Source organism: Dipodomys merriami, unplaced genomic scaffold (assembly GCF_024711535.1).
Source record: "Dipodomys merriami isolate MVZ:Mamm:240054 unplaced genomic scaffold, mDipMer1.0.p SCAF_33, whole genome shotgun sequence".
Classification (NCBI taxonomy): Eukaryota; Metazoa; Chordata; class Mammalia; order Rodentia; family Heteromyidae; genus Dipodomys; species Dipodomys merriami.
Genome location: NW_027204826.1, coordinates 9,695,419 through 9,722,230, shown reverse-complemented (window position 1 = coordinate 9,722,230; position 26,812 = coordinate 9,695,419). Strand labels below are relative to the sequence as shown.

At 42.8% G+C, this 26,812-nt stretch overlaps 1 protein-coding gene and 1 long non-coding RNA gene across 3 annotated transcripts in view; one reads left to right on the top strand and one right to left on the bottom strand.

Moving 5' to 3' along the window:
* The window catches only part of Trpm1 (transient receptor potential cation channel subfamily M member 1), a 74,259-nt gene that overhangs the window by 4,636 nt on the left and 42,811 nt on the right, over positions 1–26,812 (bottom strand). The window contains exons 14-26 of the mRNA XM_070043104.1: positions 24,843–24,983; positions 23,668–23,697; positions 22,781–23,073; positions 21,807–22,035; positions 20,938–21,060; positions 20,613–20,744; positions 17,524–17,652; positions 14,355–14,606; positions 13,437–13,611; positions 10,383–10,403; positions 9,004–9,148; positions 7,234–7,436; positions 6,242–6,374 (exon numbers count right to left, since the gene is read on the bottom strand). Of these exons, the coding sequence (XP_069899205.1) occupies positions 6,242–6,374; positions 7,234–7,436; positions 9,004–9,148; positions 10,383–10,403; positions 13,437–13,611; positions 14,355–14,606; positions 17,524–17,652; positions 20,613–20,744; positions 20,938–21,060; positions 21,807–22,035; positions 22,781–23,073; positions 23,668–23,697; positions 24,843–24,983 (2,006 nt within the window). The remainder of the gene's footprint in view (positions 1–6,241; positions 6,375–7,233; positions 7,437–9,003; positions 9,149–10,382; positions 10,404–13,436; positions 13,612–14,354; positions 14,607–17,523; positions 17,653–20,612; positions 20,745–20,937; positions 21,061–21,806; positions 22,036–22,780; positions 23,074–23,667; positions 23,698–24,842; positions 24,984–26,812) is intronic.
* LOC138842013 (uncharacterized) overlaps positions 1–26,812 on the top strand; it is a 43,886-nt gene that overhangs the window by 8,223 nt on the left and 8,851 nt on the right. The window contains exons 2-4 of one of the 2 annotated variants that reach the window (XR_011376561.1): positions 17,542–17,643; positions 18,364–18,477; positions 18,639–18,797. This is a non-coding gene — a long non-coding RNA (uncharacterized lncRNA). Of the gene's footprint in view, positions 1–17,541; positions 17,644–18,363; positions 18,478–18,638; positions 18,810–26,812 lie in introns of both variants that reach the window. The other variant, XR_011376560.1, reaches the window with a different exon arrangement.

Below are 26,812 nucleotides of genomic sequence, written 5' to 3'. Positions count from 1 at the left end.
CTCTCTCTCTCTCTCTCTCTCTCTTTGGTGCCAGTCTTAGACCCTGGGCACTATACCTGAGCTTTTTTTACTCAAGACTAGCATGTTAACACTTGAGTTACATTCCATTTTCAGCTTTTTGGTGGTTAATTGGAGATAAGAGCCTCATGGACTTTCCTATCTGGCCTGGCTTCAAACCATAATCGTCAGATCTCAGCCTCCTGAGTAGCTAGGATAACAGGTGTGAGCCACTGGTGTCCAGCTCTACATAGGTTTTGTATGAACACAAATCATTGTTTTTGTAGTAGGTTTTGATTACATACATTAAATTGGTCTTTAATTCATAGAAACAAGACTTTTGCTGAATAATACTTTTGAAAATAGAAGGCCATTATTAACCAGTAGGATGCAGAACCATTCCTTCTCCATTCTTTGATACTAAAGGACTCTATAGGGCTGGGAAGGTTGCTCAGTGGTAGAGTGCTTGCCTTGAATGCATAAGGCCCTGGGTTCCATTCTTCAGCACCACATAAACAGAAAAAGCTGGAAGTAGTGCTATGGTTCAAGTGGTAGAGCGCTAGCCTTGAGCTGAAGAGCTGAGTGACAGCACTCAGGCCCGAGTTCAAGCCCCATGACAAAGAAAGAAAGAAAGAAAGAAAGAAAGAAAGAAAGAAAGAAAGAAAGAAAGAAAGAAAGAAAGAAAGAAAGAAAGAAAGGAAGGAAGGAAGGAAGGAAGGAAGGAAGGAAGGAAGGAAGGAAAGAAAGAGGACTCTATAAACTAACAAAATTACAAACTGGGCCCACATGAACCATTCTCTTGGTTTGTGAATAGAATCTTAAACACCACTTGATTTATCACATCATATGCCACGTCTTTTAACTGCTTCAAGTGTATTCCTACTGAAGTCACTAAAGAGCTCAGAATTAATTTTTTAATTAGTTCATTCATGCATGATTAATCATTGCAGTGTTCCCCATTCCCTTCAGATTTGTCTCCTTTTTAGAGCTTAATATAAAGTGTCTGTTGGGCTCTTTGTTAAAAGGGTTTCCAACTGTTTCAAAACCTGGTGTGTGTGTGTGTGTGTGTGTGTGTGTGTGTGTGTGTGTGTGTGTGTGTGTGTGTGTGTGTGTGTGTGTGTGTGTGTGTGTGTGTGTATGAATGAATGTGTGTACACTTATTTTTTAAATTAAAAAAAGTGCAAGCTGGACACTGAAGATTCATGCCTATAATCCCAGCTATTCAAGGGCTGAGATCTGAGTATTGAGGTTCAAAGCCAGCCCATGCAGGAAAATCCATGAGACTCTTATTTCCAATTAACCAGTAAAAAGCTGGAAGTGGCTCAAGTTGTAGAGCACCAACCTTGAACAAAAAAACTCAGCACAATAATGGTACCAAATTTACCAACTGATATTATATATTCTGAAATGCTTTTATTTCTTTTGTTTTGATCTTGAGGGGAAAAAATATCATACAAGGCTGATTCTTATATGTTGCCAACTTGGTGATTTCCTCTGAGATGTGCCTATGTTTGCATTGAGGATAAAATTGTTCCTGCAGCTTCTATTTGTTATGTATCTATCACCGTTAATCCTTTATAAAACCAAAAATGGTCATGGGTATAGCATGACAGGATTGTAAGACTTATTTGAAATTATATACACAAAAGTACTCCAGAAGTGATAAATGTTATACACATGTCATCTGCCATCTGTGTGAAATAAGCTATCACCACAAATCTTCTCTATGTCTTGGCATATCTATTATTAAGGGTATTTGATTTTTAAGTGGTACCCATAAATCTTAATGTTTAACAAATGCTCATTCTTTATTGATGGACTCAAAAACAATCTTTTCCATTTCATTTAAATGATAATAGATACACTATGGAACTTATGTACAATATGTAGAACTCTTGTAGTAATAACTTCTAAGAGATCACCTGCGCATGGCATAACATTTATGGATTATTATTATCATTATTAAATGTAAACTCCAAATTCTTGTTTTCATGGTAAAACTCCTTAGGTATCTTTCCTAAGGCTAAGACTTAAACACTTGGGGTTCTATACTAAACCAGTTATTAAAATTTACTTTATGTGCATTCATCTTTTTATGAGAAATAATCACCCTGAATTTGCAAGGCATCTCATAAATTACATGGGAACATTTCTTTAATAATAGAGCTAAGTGCTCACATTAAAAAAAAAAGCCTGATGTTTGAAGAAACCCATGTTTCAAGATCTGCTAGTATTCTGTACTTGAGTTCTAAGCCTATTCCTACCCTGTAATTTTATTCCAGATCCATGGATAATAAAGTTGTCTAATACACTCTAAAATGTACATCTAGCTATTTAAATGTCCACATATTTCCTTATATTGGGCTGTCTTTTAAATGTCGTAATTATAGGGAAGATACCCAGTGATCAAACCTTGTACTGACATGAAGAGTTGTTTATATATATATATATATATATATATATATATATATATATGTAGATATATGCATAGGTTTATATGGCATATGTTATATATAATTATATATACAAATATAATATATTCATATATCATGTATATATAATATGTATTATCTACAATGCTACTATATTTACCATACAACTGCATCTTTTTGATGCATTCTTAAGATGAGAGAGTGTTATAGGGTTGACTTTATTCAAAAAATGCATGGGAAGGATTTTCCAGAAAACACTACTTTCCCAATAGGTGTAATTTTTTTTTTCTGTTAGAAGTGAGCCATTTTGCTCCATTATTGAATAGAAAAAAACCCAGGCTTGAGTTCCAACCCTCTAACTAGCACTAACTGACTAAATAAATGAGAGATAGATGATAGAGCGAGAGAGAGAGAGAGAGAGAGAGAGAGAGAGAGAGAGAGAGAGAGAGAGAGACAGAGAGAGAGACAGAGACAGAGAGAGAGACAGAGACAGAGAGAGAGAGAGACAGAGAGAGAGAGAATACAAATGCCTAAAGTTAGGAACAAACAAGGAAATCTTCTTCCCTCTTTCCTGGCTCCGGCCTTGCTCCTCAGCTGGCTGGGATAACCTTTTCTCTGGCATTCACCTGTGAGTCAGCCCCACACGAGGTCAATAAAAGGAAACAGAGGGGCAGGAATGTGCTCCCATCCATCTTAGACATGGTAGCCAAGGGAAACAGGAAGTAGCATATTTTATTACCCAGTACCCTTTCATTGCTATTACGCATGCACTAAGCCCCAAGAGAAAAATGCTATTTGGTAGTGACCTGATAACCACATTCTTGGAGCTTTGGTCCAAGAATGGTAAAAATCCAAACAATGCTAGAGGAAAGGAGAGGAGGGGGGAGAGGCAGAGCCAGAACAAAACAAAGTCCAATGTCCATTGTAATAAGTAGTTATGATTAAATTCAAGTTAACTAACTAAAAAGTGGAAATTTTAGATTATCTACATGGAGTATCTTATACAGTAATACTTTTTTTAAAAATGTTTTAAAAGCTTAGCAATTACTGTTAGTCAATTAAGTGTCTCAAAGTTTCATTGAAAATGTACTTTATGGGTGGGAAAAGATGGGAGAGAATTATGGAAGCTATGACATTGATCAAGATCCATTGTACTCATAAATTGATTGGTGGGATTGAAACCCCTGTGTACAACTACTTCAAGATAATTTTTTAAATGTACTTTATTAACCCAGGTGCTGGTGGCTCATGCCCATAATCCTAGCTACTCAGGAGACTGAGATCTGAGGATCACAGCCAGCCCAGGCAGAAAATTCCATGAGATTCTTTTTTGTTCTTGTTGTTGGTCGTGGGGCTTGAACTCTGGGCTTGGGCGCTATCCCTGTGCTCTTCAGCTCAAAGCTAGCACTCTACCGCTAAAGCCACAGAACCACTTCCGGTTTTCAAGTGCTTAATTGGAGATAAGAGTCTCATGGACTTTTCTGCCTGGCTGGCTTTGAACCGTGATCCTCAGATCTCAGCCTCCTCAGTAGCTAGGATTACAAGTGTGAGCCACCGGTGCCCGGCTCCATGAGATTCATTTTTGGGGGTGGGGGGTGGGGGGGTCCGGTCGTGGGGCCTGAACTCTGGGCCTGGGCGCTGTCCCTCAGCTCTTCAGCTCAAGGCTAGCGCTCTACCACTTGAGCCACAGCGCCACTTCCATCTTTTTTCTTTTTGCTTATGTGGTGCTGAGGAATCGAACCCAGGGCCTTATGCATGCAAGGCAAGTGCTCTACCACTGAGCCACCTTCCCAGCCCCTCCATGAGATTCTTATCTCCAATAAACCACCAGAAAACCAGAAGTAGCACTGTGGCCCATCTGGTAGAGCACTAGCCTTGAACTGAAGAGCTGAGGGACAATGCCCAACCCCAGAGTCCAAGCCCACAACTGACAAAAAATAATAAATAAATAAATAAATAAATAAATAAATAAATAAATAAATAAAATGTACTTTATTAAGGGCCCAAATGGGTGCAGGTAAACCATGAGTTTGGTTGGTTGAATTTGTTTGGTTGGATGATGTCTGGGACAAGTAGCATGGAGACAATAGTCTGGATGTGTGATAGGGACTTCAAGTAAATCCTATTAGGTTCTTGATTGGAGGTTTCTTTTTGAAGTTCTACTGTGTTTATATTTGCCAAAATACTAACACACACACACACACACACACACACACACACACACACACACACACACACACACACACACACACACACACACACACACACACACACACACACACAGGTCTATCAGGAAACTTACTCTTAAGTACCAGACTCTGCTTCAAACATGTCTCCTTCTGCTCATCTTTCTCCCCATGTTGTTAAAAATTAAGGATTGAGATCTTTAAACAAGCTTAAATTGCTTTAACTAAGTGGGAAGTGTTCTAAAACGTCTGTAATGCTAGGTACTCAGAAGGCTGAAATCTGAAGATTGGGCTTTGAAGCCAGCCCCGGTAGAAAAACCTAACCAGCTAACAGCTGAAAGTAGAGGTGTGGCTGAAATAGTAGGTCAGCCTTGAGTGAAAAAGTTAAGGGACAGAGTCTAGCCCAGTACTGACATGCATGCATGAACAACACACACACACACACACACACACACACACACACACACACAATCTGAATTTTTTAAATGTTAAGTAGTGAAGGTTTACTGTCCTATGCTTTGCTAAGTTACTCATTCCTTGCTTAGGGTAGGGAAGTAGTATCAAGCTCTAAAGCTGTCATTAAATTCCCCCCGGTCTACTTTCATTCACCCATCCATTGATAACTGCCCTCATGAATTCATTTCACTGGACATAATTAAGCTTGTGTGTGTGTGTGTGTGTGTGTCTGTGTGTGTGTGTGTCTGTGTCTGTGTCTGTGTCTGTGTCTGTGTGTCTGTGTGTCTGTGTGTGTGTGTTGATCCTGGGCTTGATCTTAAGGCCTAGGAACTGTCCCTGAGCTATTTTGCTCAAGGCTAGCTCTCAACCACTTGAGCCATAGCTCTGCTCCCGGCTTGTTGGTGGCTCATTGGAGATAAGAGTCTCACAGACCTTCCTTCCCCGGGTTGGCTGGGAACCTTGCTCCTCGTATCTCATCCTCCTGTGTAACTAGGATTACAGGTGTGAGCCACTGGCGCTCAGTCATTATTAAGCTTCATCATGTGGCTTGTGCTGATTTTGCTGGAAACTGAAGATGTGAAGGTATCTGAAATGCAGATCCTGTCCTCAATGAGGAAATCAGATCCCACCTCCCACTTCCTCTCTAACCATACCCCTGCCATGGGAGCACAGAAACTGGAGCCTTTACCTCTGCCCTGTGAGGCTGGGAAGGGTATTTCTGAGGAGTTGCTAAGCAGCTAGGCAGGATGAGGGGTCAGTCCAGAGAACGCCATGCTTCGCAAAAGCACAGCATGTCCAAGAGCAGGAAGAAAAGATGGCTTCCTCTAGCTCATTGTTCTCTCCACGAATACAGAACTTTCCAGTAAACACGGTACTGTGTGCTTCTACTTGAGGAGAAGCTGAAGGTGGCCAAGAACTGTCTAGGGTTTTGTGTTTTGTTTGTTTTGCCCTAATATTTTCAGTAAATGCTGTCCATCACTTCTAGATGCCAAATACAATCCTGGCCTACAAATTTTCTGTTGTATTGGGGGAAAAAACTCACTAACATACAAAGGGTGAATAGGACTGAAGAGCACAGAGTGCATGTTGAGAAGAACTGTGGCCTCCCCCATTAGACTTGGGGTCCAGGAGACTGCAAATCCTTGGGTCTAACAGGCTGGTTAAACCCACCTCTCACTGGTGACCCGGATGCGCTCATCGCTGGATGACTGCTGCTCATCCTCCTTCTCCCGGAAGTGCTCCTGCACACATTGCTCCTCGAACTCATGCAGTCTCTTCAGCTCCTCATCACTGAGGAACAGCTCTGGGTAAAGGAAGAGATGTGGGTCACGTGATGAGACAGGCAGCTGAGGGAAGAATCCTTGGGAATTTCTCAGCCTTACTGTAACCCAGCTCCATACTGTATTGGGAAGGGAGGGGGGAGAAAACAAGGGGAGGCAGGCAGTTCCCTGACCTCCAATTAGTAACCATCTCTCACAAGATTAGTAACCATCTCTCCAAGAAAGACTGCCATCTGTAGCAACCATCTTTATAATGGAGCAAAATGGCTCACCTTCTAATAAAAAATATCTATTGGGAAAGTAGTATTTTCTGGAAAATCTTTCCTATGTATTTTATGAATGAAGTCAACCCTAGAATAGTCTCTCATCTTGAGATGCAATAAAACATTTTCAAAGGAACAGTAGATATGCATAGAGATGTATATAGAAGAAATTCCTTCGTTCCTTCCTTCGTTCCTTCCTTTTTTTTTCTACTGGTCCTGGGGCTTGAACTCAGGGCCTGGATACTCACTCAAGGCTGACACTCTACCACTTGAGCCACACCTTTACTTCCAGCTTTTTGGTGCTTCATTGGAAAAAAAAAAGGAGTCTCATGGACTTTTCCTTCCTGGGATGGCTTTGAACTATAGTCCTTAGATCTCAGTCTCCTGAGTAGTTAGGCTTACAGGCATGAGCCACGAGTGCTTGGCTAGAAGAGATGATTTTCAAGAACTCAGTTTCTCATCTCCAGCAGGTGGCTTTCAGCAATAGTGCCAAATAAATGAACAAAACTAGAATAAAATCTACAGAAAACAAGAAGCACTGTGAAGAAGCACAGCAGTTGGAAGGGAGTGTGACTTTCATACAGGTCTATGAAGATAAAACAAAGAGTTGGACACATACTCAATCCACGATCCCGTTCCTCTTGGTCGCCTTCTCTTTTCTTCCTGCAGCGGCGGCTGAGACGCATAATGATGATGTAGATGTGGCTCAGAATGATCATCGGTGGGGGTAGGACAGGCCTGTCGTGAAATGTCATGATCAGCTGATATCGTTGGAACTTCCACACCTGATTGGATATTGACTTGACTTCAAAGAAGGTATTGCTTTAAAAAGAAGACATTTTTTTTAAGTTGCTTATTTTACTTTCTTTTTTTTTTTTTTTTTTTTGGTCCAGTTGTGGGGCCTGAACTCTGGGCCTGGGCGCTGTCCCTCAGCTCTTCAGCTCAGGGCTAGCACTCTACTACTTGAGCCACAGCGCCACTTCTGGCTTTTTTTTTTCTGCTTATGTGGTGCTGAGGAATCGAACCCAGAACCTCATGCATGCTAGGCAAGCACTCTACCACTGAGCCACCTTCCCAGCCCGCTTACTTTACTTTATATTGTAATTTGCCAGATCAATCAGTTACTCAGGTTGAAATAAAAATACATTGTCACTCAATACTCATTCCTTGATTACCTAATTTTTTTAAAATTTACCAATGTGAATTATCTATGCTCAAGGACATTTTACTAATATAAATATAAATTAGGCATATTAAATTGATAGACGCTGATGTTTTAGAAAAAAACAACCACCAAAGTGACCTTTACTAATTCATATGCTTGTATGAATTTATTTGATATATATAAGAGTCTGGGGGTGTCGCTGAGCTGCTTTTACTGGAGTCTAGCATTCTAACACTTTGAGTCACAGATCCACTTCCAGTTTTCTGGGGCTTAATTGGAGATAAGAGTCTCACAGACTTTGCTGCCCAGGATGGCTTTGAACCATGATCCTCAGATCTCAGCCTCTCACATAGCTAGGATTACAAACACAAGTCACTGGTGCCCGGCCAATTTCATATTTCTATAAAGGGAATTCTTGCTCTTGTATTTTTCATATTAGAAGCTAAAAAACGTTCTCAACATTTATTAAGCATTATCAACATAGTTAATGCATCAGGCCAAATGGATAAGTTATGAAATAAGCCTGATTTTCTAATTTAAGTCTATTTGTTTTACTTATGCTATGATTCCAAAAGTGATAAGATATTTTCCATAGTATTATAGTAATTGTAACAGCTTATGAAATTAACATTGTTTTTGTGCCTCTGATAATGAAAAATAAATGCACAACTTGATCAAAACTTCTTTATCCCGGGAGCCTTCAGCTTAATAAAATATTTTCATTAGATTACAAGATACACTAAGTACTAAAATACAAACCAAGATTAAATTTAAATGTACTTAAGTGTTGACTCATGAGTTGCGAATATATTAACATTATTAAATTTGGTCGGAAAAAAAACCCCAAACGACTGTAAAAATTCAATCCATTTAATAGCTTGGTTGGGCACCAGTGGCTCACACTTGTTATCCTAGCTACTTAGGAGGCTGAGATCTGAAGATTGTGGTTCAAAGCCATCCCCGGCAGCAAAGTTCTTAAGACTCCTATCTCCAATTAACCAGCAAAAACCCAGAAGTGTGGCTAGAGCAGTATAGTACCAGCTAAGGGATGGTGCTTAGGCCATCTCTTGATGAGTGAATCTGAAGTCTCAAGACTGGCATAAACATAGATAAATACCATAATAGCGCTAGTGAAGCTATCTAGAAACATACACCGTGTGAGATTTTGCTGAGATTTCAACGGAAAAAAAAATCTGTCGCATAATTAACAAAAAGGACACGTACTTGAAAACAGCAATCAGCAGGTTGACAAGCAGGATGTTTGCCACTAGCAGGTAGCAGGCCATGAGGACAGGAGTAAGCCAAGCACCGGGGATGCAGGGAGGCAGACGTTTGCCCTCTTCATCATAGAGGTTTTCACCGCAAGGAGCTGAAAGAAAAGCTTGCCTGCCTGTGCTTGTTTTTAAAACAACATGCAATCACTATAAATAATCTGTTAAATGTCTTATGAAAGAACTTATTTTTCCCCTTTTTTGGGGGGACAGGGGCAGGGTTTAAACTCAGAGCCTTGAGCTTGCTTGTCTTCCATGCCCATAGGTAGTGCTCTACCACTTGAGCCACGCCTCCAGCCTGTTTTTCTGTTGTTGGTTCATTGGAGATAGGAGTCTCCGATTTGTGTGCCCAGGTTGAGTTCAAAGGGAAAGTCTCCACATCTCAGCCTCCTGAGTAGCTGGGGTTACAGGTGTAAACCCCTGATGCCTGGCTCCTATTTCTATTTTGATGTGATTTTTTTTTTTGTCTCATAAACATTAATTTCCCCAGCAAAAAAAAAAATTAATCCATATAAAGAAGAGGGTAAGAAAACACTTTCCTGCACATTCATGCTTGGCCTGTTATATTAGTAAACATTTCCTCATTACCTGATGCCTTTTCACGTAATGATTAAACAGATAAATCTATTTTTTCAGAGTCTTCCATATTGTTATCTATTATATAAAGTTCTGATTATTTAACATCCGCTTCTGCTATCTACTGATTATTTCCTTGATTACACATATGCATTCAGTTTAAAAATTATATTGTTTTGAGATGTGAGCAGTTCCCACTACCTTCAAACATCCATTCCTCTGCTTATTTGAAATGCCACTTCCATCCTAGGAGCCCTATTTCCCAAAAGGGAGAAAAATAGAATGGCACCAACACTGAATTTATATAGTCTGCTTACATTTTACTTATAGTTTTAAAAAGCACTCACCAAACCAGGCACCAGCAGCTCATGCTTGTAATTCAAGCTACTCAGGAGGCTGAGATCTGAGGACTGAGATTCGAAGCCAGTCTGGGCAGTCTTAGAGTTCCATAACCAATCACCCAGCAAAAAGCCAAAAGTAGAGATGTGGCTCAAGTCATGGAGTACTAGCTTTGAGCAAATAAAGCTAAGGGACAATGCTCAAGCCCTGAGTTTAAACCTGAGGTCTGGCATGCACGTGCGCACGTGTGCGTGCACGCACACACACACACACACACACACACACACATACCTTTTGTCACTAGAGGACAGAAGACCTACTTGAAAACAGTATAAGATTATCAGTAACTAGTGAAGTTAAAGACTATTTAATGAACACATTTTCACAAACTGATTTCTCAATGCCAAATGAACTTACGATTAATTTCCATGGCGTACACTGCATAGTGATTCCACAGCAGATTTTGTTTTTTCAGTTGTGATGGAAGGGAAGGAGAGAGAAAACAGAACAGTTGAGAAGGAAGTCAGACCATGCACTAGCACAAAAACTGCTTTCCTGGAAGAAAATACAAAGATGTGAAGCTTGGGGATTAGAGATTCATGCTTAGATACATAGAGCTTTGCTCAGATTTGTATCCATTTTCAAGTCCCTGAAATGTATCTCATTATTTTTTAGGTCCATAAGCAACAGCAAAAGCTTTCATGTTAAAAATACTGTGAAAAAGACACATAACTGGCAGATGGTTGTTTTTAACTTAGGGTTTAACCAAACCAAGCATCTTAAATATTCTAACACAAACAGCAAATCATCACAAATAGATCCAAAAATTATTACATACTAGATCAAGAATTGAAACCCTACATTTAATGGCGTTATTGAAAGCAATAGAACTTTTTGTATCCATCTTTATCTTCTCTAATTACTGAAATGAATGAGTAAAAAAAAAATCAACCACCAGCAATAAAAGTATTATAGTTGATAACTAGAGTCCAGGATTTTTTCAATGCATGTTTTACCTAATATGCTAATATGCCTAAAAGCTAATATGCTTTTTTCCTACTGGTAGTTCTGGGATTTGAACTCATACTTGTTAGACAGTCCTTAGTAGAGTTCCCAGCCCCATTTTATTTTTTTGAAAGGGCCTTGTGCTTTTTACCCAGGGCCGGCTTCAAACCCTGATCCTTCTACTTCTGCTTCTCATGTAGCTGGGATTACAGTTGTGTACCATCACACCTTCCCTGAGACTAATATGCTTTTACATTTATATTTTTTGTGTCAGAGCCTCCCACTCTCACTCAGCTATCTTGATCATAGTAGATGCTCTTACCACTTGAACCATGCCTCTAATTCAGCATTTTGCCGATTCATTGGAGATGGAGTTTTATGGATTTTTCTTCCCAGGTTGGCTTTGAGCAGAGATCCTCTAGGTCTCAAACTTTTCTGAACAGCTAGGATTATAGGCATGAGCCCTCGGTGCCTGGCTCTAATATGCTTTTGAATCCAAATTAGACTTTATATTTTAGTTCATAAACACAATCAATGTTGACTTTACCACAGCTGTGATATTGTTGTTATAAAAGCTAGATAGAACGTTCCGTGTCTACAGACACCTCTGTTTTGTGTGAAAGGAGGATGTTCAAGGCTTTCTATTCACAAAGAGCAGGGCTCAAGAAGTGGCAGACCAGCCGGGAGCTGGTGGCTCATGCCTGTAATCCTAGCTACTCAAGAGGCTGAGATCTGAGGATCGCAGTACAAAGCCAGCCCAGGCAGGAAAGTCCATGAGACTCTTATCTCCAATAAAAACCACTAGAAAACTGGAAGTGGCGCTGTGGCTCAAGCTTGAGCTGAAGAGCGCAGGGACAGTGCCCAAGCCCAGAGTTCAAGCCCCAGGACCCACCAAAAAAAAAAAAAATGAAGCAGCAGACCTGCTATCAACTCATGACCCTTTGGAATAAAAGCACATAACATGTAAATGAGAAGGTTGATACTGACATGAAAATAGGACTGAATGGCCTCTTTCACTGGTGGAGCCTGAAATGTCCTGGTGAAGTAGATGCAAGAGCATTTGAAATTCACATCCCTTTAACATAGGAGATACTGAGATCTACCAGCTCAGCCTACAAACAAGCTGGGGCCTATTGTTTCCAGAAATCCATTCAGGATTGTGGTTTATTTCCTCTGCTCACATCTAGATTACTGTCCACAAATTAAAAAAAAAATAGCACACCTTGTCTGCATATATTAAATCTTCCCATTGGAAGCTGAGTGTCAGGAGCTCACGCCTGTAATCCCAGCTACACAGGAGACTAAGATCTGAGGATCATGAATAAAACCAGCAAGGGTACACAAACCATTAGACTATTACCACCAACTAGCCAGCAAAAAGCCAGAAGTGGAGGGATGGCTGAAGTAGTAGAACAACAGCCTTTGAGTAAAAAAGCTAAGCAAGAGGGTGAAGTCTTTGATTCAAGCCCCCCAGTATTGGCACATACACACACAAAAGCCATCACATTGGAACCCATGAACATGAAAAATTATATGGCAGTTAAAATAAATTAATTTTTTTTGTCGGTCATAGGGCTGGAACTCTGGGCCTGGGCACTGTCCCTCAGCTCTTCAGCTCAAAGCTAGTGCTCTACCTCTTGAGCCACAGCGCCACTTCCAGTTTTCTGGTGGTTTATTGGAGTTTCATGGCTTTTCCTGCCTGTGTTGGCCTTGAACTGAGATCCTCAGGACTCAGCCTCCTGAGGAGCTAGGATGACAGGTGTGAGCTACCAGTGCCCAGATAAAAAAATATTTGAAAATAACAGTCATGAAAAGGGAAAGGGCAGCTCTATGGAAGTGGGCTTTGATGGCCTGAAGAAGGCTACATGAGTCATGAGTTACTCTGCTGCACCCCACTAGCTTTCCTCCTGGATATGAAGATCCTGGGGTTGAAGGAAAACTAAGATATTGGCATTGGCACTCCATTTGTGTGACACGATGTCCCACAGGTCCAGCTTAAGAGATCTGAGACTTTCAGACTCTTTTTGTACATGTGTGCCAATACTGGGGCTTGAACTCAGGGCCAGGACCCTATTCCTTAGCTTTTTCACTCAAGACTGGCTGTCTACCACTTGACTCACAGCTCTACTTCTGGTTTTTTGGTGGTTCATTGAAGTTAAGAGTCTCACAGACTTTTCTGCTTGGGCTGGCTTTGAATTGAGATCCTCAGATATCACCCTCCTGAGTAGTTAGGATTACAGGCCTGAGCCACTGGCACCTGGCCTCTTGCAGACTTCTAATGAATGATTTAGAGAGAGAAAAAAGAGCGAGACATAAACCATGTCACAAAATTGATACTTCATGATATGTACTTATTTGATGTCTATGGCAGTGTGAAAAATAAGTTCTTGCTATATGAATACATGTTATCTCATTCATCTGCCCTAGAAGCAGGGAAGAGAATCTTACTATGAATTCTAGTCTTACGGTCAATCTGGTCTGCAAACACCTCTCCGTAGATCATCCAGTAAGGCATGTAGAAGATGTTGCGGGCCAGTTTCCAAGAAGGCTTCTCCTCAGGGTGCAAAATGGCCTGACGGGCTACACCAAAACTCATCAGCACAACCAGCATGATGACCACAAAGTACAGCATGTCAATCATCTGCGGAGAGAACCCCGTAAAGTCTCTTACATTCTTCACCGCTGAACCACGTTCACACTGGTTCATTATATGGCTGACTCTAAAAGTTCCATGATTGCATATTTAGGATGAAGAATACCTCTTTCCCTTCTTTCCTTTCCATCCATGGGCTACTAGACTTTGTCTCCTCCATGCAAGTATATGTCTTATTCTAGAACATTGCTGTCTTCATCTGCTCCTAGTCTTTCTTGCTGGCTTCTCTTCTCTGTTCATTGTGATAGTTTGGTTAATTGGAGACCGGAGTCTCCTGTCTGGTCTGGCTTTGAACTGTGATCCTCAGATCTTAGCTTCCTGAGTTGCTAGGATTGCAAATATGAGCCACTAGCCCCTAGCTTAGGACACACACACACACACACACACACACACACACACACACACACACACACACACGTGTGTGCATGTATATACATATACTACTTTATATATGTTATATATTATAAATATAATTACATATTATTTGTTTCTTATGATTGGTAGCTGGGAAAACTACATGACAATAGGCCTTCAATTCTTGTTTTCCTACTGAGGATTATTTAAGATACACAGGTGAACTGTGTAACTCAAAGCAAAGAATATTTTCTGTGAGAAACTAACTACAAAACAAGGACCAAATGAAACCAAAGGAAGCCACACCCGAGACCTGATCCTACTGTCCTAACCACAACTGAAATAGCTCTGGTTACTCATAGGAAGCCATTACTAACCATCTTCCCAATCATCATCACATAAGGGCCAAGATACTTGTTGACACCAAAAATGTCCAAGACGCGGATATACCAAAGGATGATGTCCACACAGTAGATGACCCGGCCATAGCCCATATATGGCTGGTTCTGTAGGCGAAGAATGGCTCCAACCATGAACATGGAAATGGCCACAAGGTCTGTGATGTTCCAGTATTCCTGAAGCCATACTTTGATTTTCTGACTGAGTTTGCCGGGTTCTGACATGAGGATCTGAAACAAACAAAGAGAACATTCAACAGAGAGGCCCTTCTTAGAAGTCTTGTCTTTCCTTAGCATCTTGGAAAGATAAGACGGGTGGAACATTCCAGGGCTTCTGGTCCCTTTCCAGAGTGAGATGAGTAAACACGAATCTCAGGCAGAGGGAGATATCTAGAAAGGGAAATTCCATGAGATCCTCTGCATTCTTAGATTCAGGGTTTTATAAGCTCTCAGGAAATGCCTTCTAAATGGTCTCCTTCTGGCTGTAATGAAAGCAGTTGTTATTTGATTTTTTTATCTGGACACACATGCTTGTTGCTGCCAATTCTAGACTTGCATAGAACTTATATATAAGTCAGATTCTAGATGTAGATAGCAGGAATGAATTGGGTGGGGATGATAGACGGAGACAAGGAAATGTTGCTTTGCCAGAGTTCCTTTGCAGCTTTGACATGAAAACTCATGGGAACATTGAACCAGATGTGCCCCAAATAGTATCCTTTCACCACTGGTTAAACGGTGACTTCTACAGGGAGAAACGGAAAATGTACAGCCGCATAGAATGATTGGCTGTGGTACCCGTTTAGTTCTGGAAATTGTGGGTAGATTTCAGGACCCCAGGATTGGAGAAGCCAACATGGAAGGGCTTACTATTTTAGTTTAGTTTAGTTCAGTTTTTGATTGGTTGATCATGGGGCTTGAACACGGGGGCAGGGTACTGTCTGTGAGCTTTTTTGCTCAAGGCTAGCTCTCTACCATTTTGAGCCCACAACTCCACTTCTGGTTTTCTGGTGGTTAATTGGAGAGAAGAGTTTCACAGATCTTGCCCACACTGGCTCTGAACTGCAATCCTTAGATCTCAGCCTCCTGAATAGTGAGGATTACAGGCATGAGCTACCAGCACCTGGCTGTGTATTAGTGTAACAAGCCATGTATACTAGCTGACAGTTGCACTCTCTCTCCCTCTACTGTAATTGAAGGGCAGACACCTAAGGTAAAGACCAGCATCTTGGTGGATATCGGAAAATTAATAAGGACTACATAGATCTAGAGATGTGAGGGAGAACCCTTGGAAAGTACTGGTTTTAGCAATCTCAGAATTTGAATGGAGCCTCACTAGGAATGCAAGAGTGATCCTAGAAGATGATGGGATGTACTGTTCTGACTTGCAAAAGTCTTAGTTTCTTAGTTTCTGATTAGACTTCATTCTACTTGGATGAGGTTATCAAGCCAATTTCCAGTTCATTAAAAGCATCAAAGTAACCACAGAATAATAGTATTAGTTTTGTATCCACTGGAGAAAGGCTAGGAAATTGGCTGTATGCTTGCGTGGGCGTGCACACACTTCTCTCTCTCTCTCTCTCTCTCTCTCTCTCTCTCTCTCTCTCTCTCTCTCTCTCTCTCTCTCTCTGTGTGTGTGTGTGTGTGTGTGTGTGTGTGTACATACTAGTACTAGGGCTTATACTCAGGGCCTCAAGCTCTTTGTTGGCTTTTTTTTTTTTAAACTTTGCTCTAGGCTGGTGCTCTACCCTTGTTGGTGGTTATCTGAAGTTAAGAGTCTCATGGACTGTCTTGCCTGGGCTGGTTTCAATCCTCGATCCTCAGATCTCAGACTCCTGAGTAGCTAGGGTTACAGATGTGAGGCACCAGCACCCAGTGGGTTCTGTATCAGGGTCGTTTTTTCGCTTGTGTACACACTTTCCCTTGACCAGTGAATAGAGTTGTGAAATCACCTGTGGGTGATCTGAGAGACAAAAGTTCCTGGCCCTCTTCTGTGGGCAGAAATTGCCTTCTTGGCTCTCCCTTTGAGCCCTGAGGTATGAGTCAAAGCGTCTATCCTTTTTTCAACACCTAGCTGAAAATCTCGTTCTTTCTCTTATAGCAGATCCTCTGGGCCCCACCCACCTCTCTGGAATGTTTTTTTTTTTTTTTAATTATCAGATGGGCATGCCCACTCTGCCCAGTGCTGGTGGTCCTAGAAACCTTTCCCCTTTCTGGGAGGCTTGCCCTTCGGCAATTGGAGCCACCTCCGTGGTAGCTGCCAAAAGACTGACATAGGTGGAAAACTCTCCCTTATCTCAAGATAGCATAGATTTGCCAGAATCCAGGGCCAATGCAGGGAGATTACCTGTAATAGTTGGCTGATCCCAGACCTCACTCAGCTTCCTCCCTTCCCTGGGACCTCCCTCCCTTGCTCATTGTCAGTTGAGAAACTTCCAGAACCTTCTACCGATTTCCTTCCCCAAATCTACTGTACTAAAGTCCAAGGGTGCAATCCGGCAAGTGCACAGGGTAAACCCAAGTCTCAAGCTCCAACCACCACCACAACAAAAAAAGTTACCCACATCCTTCCATTTTTAGTTTAAAGTCCCAGAAAAATGACACCCCCCACACAAGTCTGTACCCAGTTGAGCAGCTGATTATTGTCGAGGAGCATTAAGGCATTGGCTTTAACTTCTTGTTGTTGTTGTTGTTGGTTGTGAGGCTTGAACTCAGGGTCTGGGCACTTTCCCTAGGCTGCTTTTCCTCAAGGCTAGTGCTCTACCACTTTGAGCCACTGTGTCACTTCCGGCTTTCTGGTAGTTCATTGGAGATAAGAACTCGGGGACTTTTCTGCCCTGGCTGGATCTGAACCACAATCCTCAGATCTCAGCTTCCTGAGTAGCTAGTGTGAGCCATTACTATACTGCCTTGGCGTTAACTTTTAAGTCCACACAAACCTGTTTGTGTCATTCAAGTCATGTTTTTGGCTTTGTGTTTGGATTTTTGCAAGTTCAAATTCAGTCACTGATGTGGGAAACAAGTGCATGGAATAAATTTGGGATGGTGGCAGGCTCCAAGATGAAGTCAGTGGTAGCTATCATCTGAAGAAGGCCTGAAATTGAAGTCGATGGTGGGCAGGGCTGGGACAAGCCTGTGCTGTAATCACCTCACGTATTTTCTCTAGTGCCAGGCTCACGATGTAGGAGATCACGATCCACTCCTGGAAGGAGGGCCAGCCGTCCATGCGCACCAGGATGACGTAGTTAAACAGCAGTAGGTAGGCCAGGTACGATATCTGAAGGAAAGAAAAGCTGTTGGCTGGTTTTTTGGGAAATAAACCTTAGAATTCGATTTTGAAACTTTATTTTCAGATCGATGCATCTTCTGTATTGAATTTTCCCTCCCTTTATCTGTCTTTTCCTTCCTCCTTCCCTCCTTCCTTCTCTCTTCTTTGTCTCTCTGTCTCTCTGTGTCTGTCTCACTCTGTCTCTGTGTCTGTTTCTGTGTCTGTCTCTGTCTGTCTGTCTCTCTCTCTATCCTTTCTCTCTTTCTCTTTTCTAGTACTAGGGATTGAACTTTAGACCTTATTACTTGAGCCACACCTCTAAGCCTTTTTGTATGCTTTTTTTTTGTAGGTCCCTGGGGCTTGAACTCAGGGACTGGGCACTGAGATTTATTGCTCAAGGCTAGCACTCTATCACTTTGAGCCACAGTGTCATTTCTGGTTTTCTGGTGGTTACTTGGAGAGAAGAGTCTCACGGAGTTTCCTGCCCACACTGGCTTTGAGCCATAATCCTCAGCTCTCAGAATTCTGAGTAGCTAAGACTACAGGCAAGCACCACCAGCACATTCGCTTGCATTTTGGTTTTGAGATAAGGAGTCTCACTAAATTTGCCCAGGGCCCTGCCTAGAACTCACATTCCTCTTATCTCCCAAGGTGCTGGAATTACAGGTGGGAACCTCTACCTCCGGGCTTCTACAATGGATTTTTCTTTCCCCTATTTAGAGGATAGCTCCTTCCACGTCACCAGTGCTGGGAGAGAGAACTTGGAGGCAGGTTGGAGGCATTTCTCCCTTGAGCATGACATGGGCTCTGCCATTTTGTTTTCTGCATGAAGAGGTATTTCTTGGTGGTGATTTCCTCATGGGGAAACGAACAAGGGGAAAGAATGCTGATACTCAGGGGGCACTTGCAATGATTTGCTGGTGGGGGAGACTAGAAAGGTTCCTAACTCCTTCCCACCTCCCACGTGTTGCTCTCGAATCTCTCTCCTGCTGAAGAAGATTGTGAGAAGTTACCAAGGGAGGAACATGTGGATGAACCAAGTGCTCAGGACCACAAAGTTGACTTCAAGCCCCTTGATTCCCAGTAAGCCTTTGATATCCAGCAGCCACAAGAGACGCTCAACCTTTGTGACAAGGGAAGAGGAAGAACTGGAGGTAGGGGATGAGGTGAGGAATGGGGTAAGGGTGGTGGGAAGGCTGATTGTCCATGAAGCCATGAGAACCTCCACTCCTTGTTCTTCAAGATTTCCAGAAAACAAACCCGTGGCAGCTGCTTGGTGGCATGTAGCTGCCAAAAGCTGGGCATCCGAAGTGCCTCTTTCCCTCAGAGCTCTCTCCAGGCCCCTGTCTAACCTTCATCCTTTGCTCCATCTGTGAGCTTGGACCCAGCCCCCATGTCTCTCCACCTGCTCCTGCCTGATCACCAATGGAACCATATACCAGGGCCTTCCTCAATGGCAGAATACTGCCAGAGATCTATTATCCATTCTTCACTGTCCAAGTCAGAATGTGGCCACAGACACCCCTCCTGGAACTAACTGTCTGTAGCCAGGATGGTTATCCCCAAAGGTACTTTAACCTGTGAACTTTTCCTCTCTCAACTCTTGTTTCCAAGGGGCCACCCTCATGATTCCTGGATTCCGCAGGAGGCCAGAAAGTTGGTGTGCTGCTAAGTGGGTCAAATGTGCAAGCACTTTAGAGCAGAAAGCTGTTGATTTACTTTCCTATTCCAGGAGTGTATGAGCTGGGTTCAGCCATACTTTGGTGTTAAAAGCATGGTACCGAACTGTGGTTGTATTGGGAGGTGGTGGGCCTTTAAGAGATTGAGTCTACTGCAAAGTAGCTCATTGGTTGGGATAGGATATTAGAACCCTCGTCCCTTTCTCTTGCTCTCTCTTTTTGTCCCTGTCTACAAGGGAAACTGTTTTCTCCAAAACTAATAGGTTACTCGATCATGAACTAGAACCTCCCAAACTGTGAATCAAAGCAAACCTTTTCTCTTTATACATTGATCATCTCAGTTACTTCATACAGTGACAGAATGCTGATTGATGCCCCTGTCCATTTAATGAAAAATGAGATCTATGAGTGTGTTCTTTAATTCATTTTATTTGTCTTAAAATCATACTTTCAGTCAGGTTTCAGTGTCTCATACTTGTCATTCTGGCTATTCAGGAGACAGAGTTCTGGAGGATTATGGTTTGAAGCCAGCCTGGGCAGAAAAGTCGGTGAGACTCCATCTCTAAATTAACCAGAGAAAAGCTAGGCTGGGGGTGTGATTTAAATGGGAAAGTGCCAGTTGAGCAAGCAAGCTGAGTGAGCAGGAAGCTCAGACTTCAAACCCCAATTCCACCAAAAAAAAAAAAAAAAAAAAGCTAATTTTCTGTCCCTACATTTAGATTACTAAAGGCCTTAGAAAAATAGTTCCTCTTAGGCCAACAGAATGTGATTATTTTAACTTTTGAAATGGTGTATCTGGGGCTCAGAAAGCCATTTTCTTGCATACTTATAAATATATGACAAGATATTAGATCTTATTTAAGTTAGGATCCAATTAATTCCAATTTTGTTTTCATAATTCATTTTAACACAGTCAATTTTATATATTTTTTTCCTTTTTTCTTTTCCTTTCCTTCTTTTTTTTTTTTTTTTTGTGCTGGTGCTGGGGCTTGAACTCAAGTCCTGAGCTCTGTCCCTGAGCTTCTTTTGCTCCAGGCTAGGACTTTCCCACTTGAGCCACAGCTCTACTTCTGGCTTTGTGGAGGTTAATTGGACTTTCTTATGGACTTTCCCAAGGGACTGGCTTTGAACCATGATCCTCATATCTCAGCCTCCTGAGTAGCTCAGGATGACAGGAATAAGCCATGGACACTGAAGAATTTTAGATACTTTTTAAAATATCTAAGATATTCCAACATAATTCAGAATTCAAAATAGGCTTAATGGGCAATTTGAAGGAGGAGGCCTTACTGTGTAAAACCAGAACTTGACAATGGGAGCATTGTAGAATTCACAGATTTTTGTTCCAATGGGAATGCTTTTCTGCTTTTTGTGCTCATTCTCCTCATCCCCCTTTCTGGAACCAGCATCTGCATTTGCATCCTGAAAATCAGAACACAGCAGGCATATGATAGGGGAACCTTTAATAAGTCAGAAAGTACCTTTAAAGTACCCCCAAGTCTCAAAGTACCCCCAATTGACAAAGGCTCTAAATTTACAGTAAAGGAAATTACACCAGTTGAGAAAAAAAAAAAAAAGAGCCAATGGGACAGTTGGAACCAAGAGAATCACCAACCACATTCTCTTCTTCTTTTTCTTTGCCATCTTCGTTTTCCTTGGATGTTTGATATGAGAGATCATCGTATGTTCGGAACTCCAAAAACAAGATTGTGGGGGGTATGAGAATCCCCATGATAACCTATAAACAATGAGAAAGAAATCTGATTCTGAAGCTACAGTAATGGTAGAAAAGTTTCTCAGTATAGTAATTCCTCAGTATCTATATGGGATGGTTTTCAGGCCATGGTTACCAAAATCTTTGGGTGCCCAATGCCTAGTAGCCCAGTATTCACACATAATCTGTATGCATCTTCTGAATACTTTTTTTTTGTCAGTCATGAGGCTTGAACTCCAGGCCTAGGCACTGTCCCTGAGCTTTTTGTCTCAAGGCTAGCACTCTACCACTTGAGCTATAGCTCCATTTTTGGCGTTTGGGGTCAAGGGGGTGGGGGGAATTTATTGCAGATAAGAGTCTCATGGACTTTCCTTCCCAGATTAGCTTTGAACCATGATCAGTAGATCTCAGCCTCCAGAGTAGCTAGGATTACAGGTGTGAGCCATTGGCACCTGGCCTGAGATGCAGTTTTTTGATCTGAGGTTGGCTGAATCTGAGGAGGTGAAACTTGGATGTGGACGGTTGAAGGTCTCGCTACAGATTTTAAATGATAATCTTCTTAGCCAAGAATCTAGGGCTCCTGGGTGATGGTTAGCCCTACCCTGGGCCATTTTGTGCCTTCTACATCGGTACGATCACAGACAGTGAAACATTCAAGACTGTCCACGGAAGTTTTAGGGAAATGGCATGAGAAGGGAGTCAGGGCTCAGCCGTGTGCTCCATCGCTTGTCACCGTGGTTCTCACAGTCTAATGACTGTGTCACACTGACCTTAAGGCCTGGGTTCTTCCTCATCCGAAGCCTTCCCATCCACATGTCAGTCAGTAACATCTGACTGCAGGTATGAGCAATGAAGTCTCGATGTTTTGCTGCCACAGCCAGCTTGAGGCAGGTTGAGTTGCTCCAGTTTTTTAGCTCGTAGGTTAGAAGTTTCATGGCAATCTGCTCATCATGCTTATAGGACTGGTCTAACAACTCCACAGCAAGCTGGCCAAAGTCTCTGCAAAGAAAGAGGTGGAGGTGGCCTTGAACTCTCTCTTTTGATTCATGTTCACAGGGACTTACAGAGCTGCAGGACACAGAGTCCAGGGTTGGAAGGAGCTTTGGTATTTGCTGCAAAATGCTTGTTGAGATGGCCAGGGCAGGGACTCCATGAGCAAATAGAACTTTGGTTAGCCTCAAATCTGCTTCTCAGCTGGGTGCCCGGTGGCTCACTCCTGTAATCCTAGCTACTCAGGAGGCTGAGATCTGAGGTTTGTGGTTTGAAGCCAGCCTAGGCAGGAAAGTCCATGAGACTCTTATCTCCAGTTAACCACCATAAAACTGGAAGTATCTTGAAGTGGTAGTATGCTAGCCTTGAGCAGAAAAGCTCAGGGACAGTGTCCAGGCCCTGAGTTCAAGCCCTAGGACCGACAAGAAAAAAAAATCCTGACTTGATGGACAAAGCTTTAACCATAATAGTCCTTCAGTGAGAATAATAATAATAGTATTATAATATTATAACTATATTACATATTAATATATCTATATGATAATTGTATATTATATATTACTGTTGCATAATAATTATATATAATAAATTCTATATACTATAATATATATGAATGTATATAAAATGTATACAAATATATAAAAATATATAAATTATATATAATATATAATTATAATAACAATCCTTGCAGGGAAGGGCTCAAGTAGTTAGGACACAAGTCTCACTAGGACCTTTAGATTTTCTAGACACTGACTTGGAATTGTTGTCCAGGTCCTGGGAGATGTCATCCACCAGCTCGCTCTCCGAGGACTCGTGGGCCATAGCTTTATAGAGCTTACAAGCCACCAAGGCCTTGGCCATGCTCTCTTCCCCTCTCTGCCAGAGGAAGATGGCCATCTTCTGGCGCTTCATCAGTACGGCCCACACCATCAGCTCGTGGAATGGGTACTGGAATCGACTCACAGCCGGGTCGTCCACATCGATGTCGATCTCTTCCTCCTTTTTCTTCTTTTTCTTCTTCTTCCCTTTGGTGGGAGGTTCATCATCCTAAGGGGAGGGGGGGAAAACACATGTTTTCATGATTCTTCCTAAATGTGTAACAAAATGATACGGGTTAGTAGCAAAGCAGTCCTAGACACTTGCAGATGGTAAAGTAAGTTGATAAACCAAGACCTGCCCCACAGTTGAAATGGGGGCAGAAGGCTACAAGAGAATGAAGAAGGCAGACACTGGTGGCTCACATCTGTAATCCTATACTACTCAGGAGGCTGAGATCTGAGGATCGTGGCTTAAAACCAGCCCAGGCAGGAAAGACCATGAGACTCTTATCTCCAATTAACCACCCCCCCAAAAATAGAAGAGTAGTTGTGGCTCAAAATGGTAGAGCTCTAGCCTTGAGCAAAAAAGCTCAAGGAATAGCATCCAGGTCCTGAGTTCAAGCCCCATGTTTAGCACAAAAAGAAATGTGTGTGATCTTTTTATACCATTTGGTCAAGGCATTTAAGTAGATTTTGCTGGGTTGTGTAGTGAACTTATTCATGGGGGAAAAACTTGCTCAATTTTATGTTAAATATAATCTGAATACACACATATGTTGACTAAGATATCATAAAATCACTTAAAAAATTAAGTTCTACTTACCTCCATTCCCAGAAGTTTCAGAGCTTTAGGCTGCACAATGAAAAAGGAGGAAAGATCGGTTATTCAGACAACAGTCAGTATGTATGCTAGCAGTTAGTTGAAAATGCTTTGCCTTATTACTGATTAGTGACAGTAGCCAAGGAAAAGACATAAATGAATATGGAAATTGTTTCTGTCATCAAAAATCAGTTGAGGAGAAAGACAGACACATACTTGCTATTGCAGGCAGGAGAACCAAAAATGTTCCCAGCCAAAGCTCCTAATGACAGCCATGGAGTCAGGGCTGATGGGAAAGCTCCATTATAGTTAGGACCTCTGTGTGTGTGTGTGTGTGTGTGTGTGTGCGCGCGCGTGCACGCGCACATGCGCACACATGCACATGCACAAGGGTGTGGGGGAGGGCCAGAGCGCATGTGCACATGCTCGTACACTAATACTAGGCTTGAAAACTCAGAGCCTCATGCATGCTCAACTTCTGTGCTTATGGCTGGTGCTCTATTACTTAAGCCACACCTCCAGTCTGGCATTTTGCCCAGTAATTGGAGATGGATCCTTATAGACTTTTCTTCCTGGCTTGGAACCTTCCTTCTCTAGATCTCAGCCTCCTGAGTAGTTAAGATGACAGGCATGAGCCACCAGTGCCCAGCTAGGTAATAATACATTTTAACTGGGCTTTTGGTAAGGGAAGGATTTGGAAAAACCCACTGGAAGAAGGAGTCCTGGCGGGCATAGGAATACAATTGGGTTTTGGTGGAGCGGGTGATGTATTGGACTGGGGTAGGGACAGTTGACAGAGAGCCTTAGATACTGTGATGATAATATGGGGTCACAATTCTTTAGGCAGTGGTGGGGGGTGGGGGAAAGGGAGTGTCCTGTTGTGTCCCATGCTTTGGCAGATGATAGCAGCTGACGTGGTAGAGTGGTGCTCTGGATCTAAGGGCACCCCTTCGGCTAGGGGGTATGGAGGATGAGCGTGCATGAAGCTAGGTTTTGGGGCTGAGGAAGCCTTACAAGAGGAAATCACCGAGGGAGTCAGGGCAGGGGTGCTTGGGGATGGGGCTTTAAACAGGCCAAGTTATAGGAAAGCATGACAGGGAACCATGTGGCACTCTGGGGAAGCACCCAACATTGCTTTCTCGCCCTCCCCCCCCCCCCCCCCCCGCATTGAGATCTACCCTCTTAGGCCCAAACAAGTTGTTGTAAAGAGTCCGAAAACTCTTCCGGGTATAGTTGCAGCGGTAGGCTCCGCCCATGAGGTATTCCAGCACCAGCCCGATGTCAATGAGGCTGATGTGATAATCCGGGGGAAGGTTGCTCTGTAAGAAAAGAAGGTTAGGGTGGGGTCCTGTGAGGTGAACACATGTGACATCATCACGCTCACACACACACACACACACACACACACACACACACACACACACACACACACACACACACATATAACTGGGTAAAAGTCTTCATCCTACCCCCAACTTGGGAGCTCAGGGAATAGAACATGAATTAGACAATAGGTAGTGTTTGCCTATAAGGGAGGGAGCTGATGGGTTGAACTACATTCCAGAAGTTGAGTTGAGTTTTTCTAAGGCGAAGAAAGAAAGCGGCATGGCTATAGGACGGATGGCCAAATAGGTTCCTGGCCTGACAGACGGGGCTGTAGCTGACACGTGCAGATGTGAAGGAAACAGTGTGATGATACAGCTGTGGCCTAAAAGCCAATCGGCTTGGATGAAAAGATCCTTTGAACAGCAGGGAGAAGCCAGCCAGGGGCCAGATTTCATGCAGGATAAAGATGCCATATGAGGATGTTGGGGGACAGCCATTTCCCTCCAGGAGAGAACAGGCCTGAAGAGAGGTACCCCATGAAGTCACCATCACTCATTCCCGTCTTGGACTAGCTGACGTACCCAAGGGGCCCCGCTGTGTATAAAGACCATCTGAATGGCCACATTGCTATGTTTATCTCAAAGAGCCAAGACAACGGCTGTAGGCATCTTGGGATGCATTGCTGGGAAATTCGTTCCACATAGCCTCCATTCACAATGGCCGCGTGGATAAAACGCAGCGATCTCGTGTTGCGTGTTTGTGTGGCTCCTACCAAGATCCTTGGCTATGCTGGGGATGTCTTATTAGCAACAAGGAGATACTGCTCTGCTCTAAGAGACTCTCTTTACTCAACAGCCGGGTGCCAAGCATGGAGAATGCGAGAAGGAATTCTTGACTCTATCCTGGGTGTGGCCATTGCAAGTGGGGGGAAGAAAGGGCTTTCAGGAGAAAGTGACACCTGTGGTTTATCCAATTGCAAGTGGCACAGGGCCAGAGGACGCAGAGGGCCAGCATGCGCAAGGTGTGGCCTGGGAATCAGCAGGCAGCGGAATCTCCATGGGGATTTCAGTCGTATGGAAAAAGAGTAAGGCTGTAAATGTGAAGCAGGCCCAACGAGGCCCATATTTCTTGGAAGGACCTTTGGAAGACATTGGAAACTTTGTGTACGTGTGCCAGTCCTGGGGCTTGAACTCAGCACTTGGGCACTGTCTCTAAGCTTTTTTTTTTTTGTACTCTAGTCTAGTGTTCTACCACTTGAGCCACAGCTCCACTGCCACTTTTTTTTTTAATGATATGTCACAGGCTTTCCTGCATGGGCTGGCTTTGAACTGTCATCCTCAGATCTCAGCCTCCTGAGTAGCTAGGATGATAGATGTGAGCCACTGCCACATGGGGACAGGGAATGGGGAAAGGGGTTTCTAGAGGACAGAGGGAGAAATCATTGAAGTCAGGTCAGGAAATGATTAGACCTGAACTAGGGTAAGTACTTCCTTACAAGGATGCATTTTCCCCATCTATCTTTCTATTGGGTCGGACGGGGGATGCCAGAACTTTTTTTTATGGTCGGTCATGGGGCTTGAACGCGGGGCCTAGGCACTGTTTCTGAGCTTTTCCACTCAAGGCTAGCACTGTACCACTTGGAGCCACAGCACCACTTCTGGTTTTCTGGTGAGTCATTGGAGATAAGTGTCTCCTGGACTTTCCTGCCCGGGCTGGCTTAGAATTATGATCCTTAGATCTTAGCCTCCTGAATAGCTAGGATGACAGGTGTGAGCCACCAGTGCCTGATGGATATCAGAATATTTATGTGGAAAATAACCAC